The 5,397-nt window shown below is 45.9% G+C and overlaps 1 protein-coding gene across 1 annotated transcript; it reads right to left on the minus strand.

Annotated features, from left to right (window-relative positions):
- Positions 1-4,241: 4,241 nt before the first annotated feature.
- On the minus strand, positions 4,242-4,916 carry C1H21orf62 (chromosome 1 C21orf62 homolog). The gene has a single exon (XM_054389911.1). The coding sequence runs from the start codon at positions 4,914-4,916 to the stop codon at positions 4,242-4,244; it is 675 nt and encodes a 224-aa protein (XP_054245886.1).
- Between the last annotated feature and the right edge of the window lie 481 nt (positions 4,917-5,397).

The following is a 5,397-nucleotide window of genomic DNA, read 5'->3' on the forward strand; positions in this document are numbered from 1 at the left end:
GCCGCCGGGCACCTACCCGCCGCTCCGGCAACCGCCCGCTCCCGCCACCCCACGCCGCGTCCTAGGCCCGGCTCCCCGAGCATGATAGTCGCCGCGCCGGCGGCCACAGCGCCCCCTGCCGCCCGCCTCCCGCTGCCTCCCGCCTACCAACGGCTCTCGGCCTCCCGATCATAGAGACTCATCAAGGGCGGAGAATAGAATGTGCCCAGGTGGGAGCGTAGAGAGACGAGGCTAGAGCAGTCGCCTCACCGTCCAGCCACTCCTCTCCCCCCTTTCCCAGCGGCTGCGGCTGCCGCTGCCGCCATCTTGTGTTGAGAAAGTAGCGGGAGAGTGTTCTGGGCGTTACGGGGCTGGTCGGGCAGGAAGGAGGGGCGTACAGCGGCTGTGGAAACGTGCCGTTGCGGTGTGTGTCGTAGCTGGTGTCCCTTCGGGACCAGAGATGACGCCGAGCCTCGGCCTTTCCATCCCCGCCCCCGTTGGCTTTTCAGTCAACCTGGGGACGGGTGCAGCGCTCATCCGGAGACGGCGCAGATATCACGGAGTGCTCAGCCTCCGTCATTTCCTCGGCGGGTAGGGTGCTCACCTCAACAGGGTCTCGCTAACCGGCTGTGTCCTGTCTTATGCCAGAAAATTCCAGCCCTCCTTGAGGAAATCCTCGCTTCTGGATTGAAGGGGGGAAATACTGTGGTAGTCCTTTTCGCTACTGCTAGGTAGTAGTGCGGGTATGTGCAGGACCCTTTGGGATTCGGCTTCATTTAGACTGAGGGTACCCTCAAGTCAGTCGAGCCGGCCTCGATAGCCACTCAGTTGACAGAAACTGAAAATGCGTCTTTGGTGGCAGACTAAGATCACTGGCCTTTAAAGACAGATTTGCCAAGAACAAGTATCAGGAGCTGGAGGGACCTCTGCTCAGCCTTTGGTCATATCAGCAAGGCCAGACGCCCCTGCAGCTGTTTTTGCCAGCTGGCTCGGGGGAAGTCTGCCCAGGAGGAGATGCAAGGGGCCTGGCTGGCCTCTTGCAGCCTTTCCCTGTGCCTGCACAGTGAGATACCCCATAAAAACACGACGGTACTTCAGTGCTGTTCTCAATCTATGTTGGCTTCCCAAAGTCATGCCAGTGCTACTAGTAGTAAGAGAACTAAATTTACAGCTCCCATCTCAATTTTTTTTCTGATTGAAAAAAAAAAGGGGGGGGGGGGGAGACACTCCGATTCCATTGATTGGCATATCCAATAATCATACATCAATGTTAAAGACTGGAAAATACATACGGGTTGGACCTGACACACTGAGATTAAACCATTTTTTACATAAATATTAATTGCTACAAATGCATAGGTTGTTGAGCGTATTTAAGTGTCTCTTACACTGGCAAGTCAGCTCACAAAATCATAAATTATTTCTGCAGGATGATGCTTAATGTACCACTGTGTGTAGGTTACATGCAACCAATCAGCAAAACTAATAAAACTCACAAGATATGAAAGATATGCTTTGTATACATTGTTCTGAAGAAACTCTGCAAGCTTCTGATGCAGTACTTTAATATGGCAAAGCCATATAAAATTGAAACAGGGAGAAGCAGGTTGTTTGCTGGATAAGAACAGGGGAGCTGGAAACATCACTGCAACATTGATACTGTGGATTTCTGCTGCACATGTAATTGAGAGCATTTTTTTTCCTCATAGTCTCTGCAGTGCTTGCTTGCACACAAGAATAAGAGGTCTTTAACGTCAACCTTTTTCAGAACACTTCAGTGACAAAAGTGCCTGAACCTGTAATTTGCAGTGTTAGAAAGCCCATGGATTTATTAATCTCATGGTTTCTTCCTAACAAGGCCAGAATATGTGAATTCTCACTTAACTGCTGCACGTGTGAAGTTTGAAAAGTAACAGCAGCCAACCACTGCTGTCATGGCACTGCGGAAGTACTGCATTATTCAGCACTTCTTTTCCTAGAGGGCAGCAGAGCCTCAATGAATTTGCTGAAAATCATTTCAATTTGGTTCTCCCAGATTTTAAAAAGAGAGTTGGAAACAGCAGTATATTTGTGTGTGCCAGGTTGTGGGGGTTTTGTTTGGTTGGTTTGTTTTGTTTTCCTTATTATGCTGTGCCACTATGCTGTGGAGGACTAATGACTAGCTAGTATGTGAAGGCAAGGTTAGTACTCTTCCACAGACAGTTGGGAGCATGGGCTTCCTGGGCATTCAATATGAATTATGTCTGTGATATATTCAAGGCATGTAATGTGCTCAGAACACACACACACCCTCCACTGCTAATCCTTCTCAGCCCAGCCCCAGCTCCTAACCCTTTTGTAACTTGTAACACAATTGTGTGAGGTTTCACTAGAAATACTTGTGATTTGGAGAGAACGTTTATATAGCTTGTTGCCAAGGTGCTGACAAAGGAAACAACATCTTTACAACAACTGATTTAATAGTCCTCTGGTTGAGTTAAATCGAGTTCAAGTCCCAGCCTTCAAACACCCTTGTGCCTAAATCTGTTAAGTTTCAATTGCAGCTAGATCCCATTGATTATATAGTTACTGCATTGTTGATTTCAGTGGAAAAGTTCACAGGAGTGGAAGGTGTGCTGAAAACACCTTTTCAGTATTCTAAAAATTAAAATTTTCTTCCTAGCAAAACTGTTTTGTCATTGATTGCAATTATAGAAAAAGTCTTTAAAGTTTTGAAGCAAGCTCATTGCTCCCTCAGAATCTTGATAGCCATTCCCCTCAGTACACATATTTTATCCCAGTTTCATATAATCCTTTGCTGGCAATACAAGCCTGTTAGAACTTGATATTCCAAAACCCTTATTGGGCTATATGGATGGATCCTGACCTTGATTGTATCTCATAGAATGCAAATCCCACAGACGTGGGCAGGGAGCAGACTTTGAGCCATGTAAATAGTCCTGACATATGTTTTTCAGGGGATGATAATCTTGCTTCTGCAACACATTGGAAAATTTTTTGCTACATGTTTGCCAGAAGCCTTGTCTCCCTTATCAAATGAGTTGTTGAATGGGGTCTTTCTCCTTTCTCATAGGGGAGAACATGAGCAGAACTAGCCATTATCACAAGAGATGAAGTCAAGTTCCCTGCATTTGGGGGAAATTATGAGTGTCAGCACGCCTAACGTAGAACAGACAGGCCTTTCCCTGGGAAAAACACTTGTGAGCATGGTGTCTGACCTGTCAGGTGGCCTCTTGCCTAGTGCTTTCCCAGGATGCATGTCATGGCTTGGCAGACATTTTCCTGGTCATATCCCAAATACATCCTCAGTTGTGCACTGACTATCCTGTCCCTGCTTTTGTAAGAGGCTGTGTCACCCAGCCCATGCACAGGTTTCCCAGCTCTGACCAACTACCAGAGGGCAAGGACAACTCAACACTCATAGTTTGGGTAATCTATAACCATCTTGCATCCCTAGAACCTGACAGCAGTGGGCTGTATCAGCAGAGTTATATACAGCAGATGGAGGGAAGAGATTATTCCCCCTGACTCAGCTTTTACTAGGCTGCATATGGATTACTGCATGCAGTTTTGCCCCCCCTAGTGCAAGAAGGATATGGACCAACTGGACATGGTCCAGTGGAGAGCCACCAATATGGTCAGAGGCTGACACGTGGCTGAGAAAAATGTGAAGGATCTGTGCCTCCTTAGCTTTGAGAAGGGAAGGCTGGGGTTAATATGTGGGGGAAAAGTTTCCCCATTAATGCTGGCAGGCAGTGGAGCAGGTTGCCCAGTGAGGTGGTGCAGGCTCTTGGGGGCTTTTGGTATCTGACTGCAGAAAACCTTGAGCTGACTGGTCTGATCCCAGAGGTGGCCACACTTGGAGCAGGGGATTTGACTGGATTTCTTGAGCTACCAGCTTACCCAAGTGATTCTCCAGAAGGTCCTTATACAACTGGAGGTACATGGTTATCTTTTTCTGTGTAAGGCACAACAAAATCTATTTGCAGATTTCAATTCTTAGCTTATAGTATCTAAAAAGAATATGTATTGATGCTTTCTAAAACAGTAATTTCAAATTGTTTTTGTTCTTTAAGAAAGTGTTTGCTGAAGTAGTCTGATGAGTTTCTCTTACTTTAAAAATCGCCTTGTAAAGTGTTGTCACAGTCAGAACTGTCTATCCTGTAACAGCTTCTCTTGGCCAAACCAAACAGAATTGAAAGAAATCCCATCTCTTTCTGAGTAGTTTAACATGCCTCTGACTACTGAGTATGTTAAATAACTCAGTAAATGAACGTTACAACATAGCTCTTGTTATCTGTGGTTGAGGAAACATCAGAGTACATCAGGCTTGGAAAATGCTCTGTGATACTGGAGATGTTCTCCACACTGTATGACTTCAGCAAAGAATATCCATTGAAAAGTGAGGTATCCAGAAAAGAAAGATGCACAAGCATTTGTCTGTCTTTGTTGTGCACTGCAAGCGAGTTGTCTTTTTCATCTTTGCTGCTGCTGTAGATGGTGACACTTTGCTCTGGAAATCGTCCTTTGACCTTCTTTACTCGGAGCTTTCGAAGGCCCCAAATGGCCAAGTATTCAGTTGGGAGAGGAGTGGTGCCACAGAAGGACAGCTTCAAATCCCACACCCTTGTGAAATTGAGGAGCATCTCCAGCACAGAGGTGTCTGTGAACCAAATGGTCAGGTGGCTGTTGTAGGTAGTTTTTACCATGGTAGAAGGTAGTACTGTTTTGCAATTGCACATCAAGTTTGCCAGGCAGTAATCACAGTCACGAATATCCATTGAGCAGCTGCAGTTGCGAATTGTGTTTTCCTTGGTGAAAATTAGCGTATGGTTCTTCTGACTTCTCACAAAACTGCCACTGATTTGTATGCCAAGGAAGCCAGCCAAAAGGAGAGCCAGCCAAAAGCAGAAAGCAGAGAAGGCTATTGGCTTCATTAGTACTGGTGCCAAGCTGCCAAATGTCTCCTCTTTTTACTCAGTGAATTATATCATTTGGCTTTACCTACTGAGGAAAAACAATTTCTTTATTATACTGAAGATCACTCAGCAGTTAATATTGCTTTCCTTTTCCCACTCATTATCTTTCTCACCTATTCAGAAGCATACTGCAATTTTGCAGGTTGCCCGGTGTTGGAAGGGAAACACATCTACTCTAGTTCAGAAAGATTAATGTTGACTCATGTTTGGGATTCTTCTTTCACTCCTCTTTTGCTCTAAATGGTTTAATTTGCTAATGGGACAGCTTGGACACCCTCTTCCTTATCCAGGCAGCATCTCAGCCTGCCAGTGTGAAGGTAAGGGCAGGACTCCTGCTGCTCTTTTCTCCTTTTTGCTTTGTCTGCTTCCCAACTGATAGGAGTGACAAATGATGTGGTTCTCCACTGAGTGAGGCAGTCTGAGAAGGGCTAAAGACAAG

This window comes from Indicator indicator, chromosome 1 (assembly GCF_027791375.1).
Source record: "Indicator indicator isolate 239-I01 chromosome 1, UM_Iind_1.1, whole genome shotgun sequence".
Lineage (NCBI taxonomy): Eukaryota > Metazoa > Chordata > Aves > Piciformes > Indicatoridae > Indicator > Indicator indicator.

Bases quoted from the DNA above. Each gene is read 5' to 3' on its own strand.
- C1H21orf62 (XM_054389911.1), bottom strand. From the start codon at position 4,916: ATGAAGCCAATAGCCTTCTCTGCTTTCTGCTTTTGGCTGGCTCTCCTT.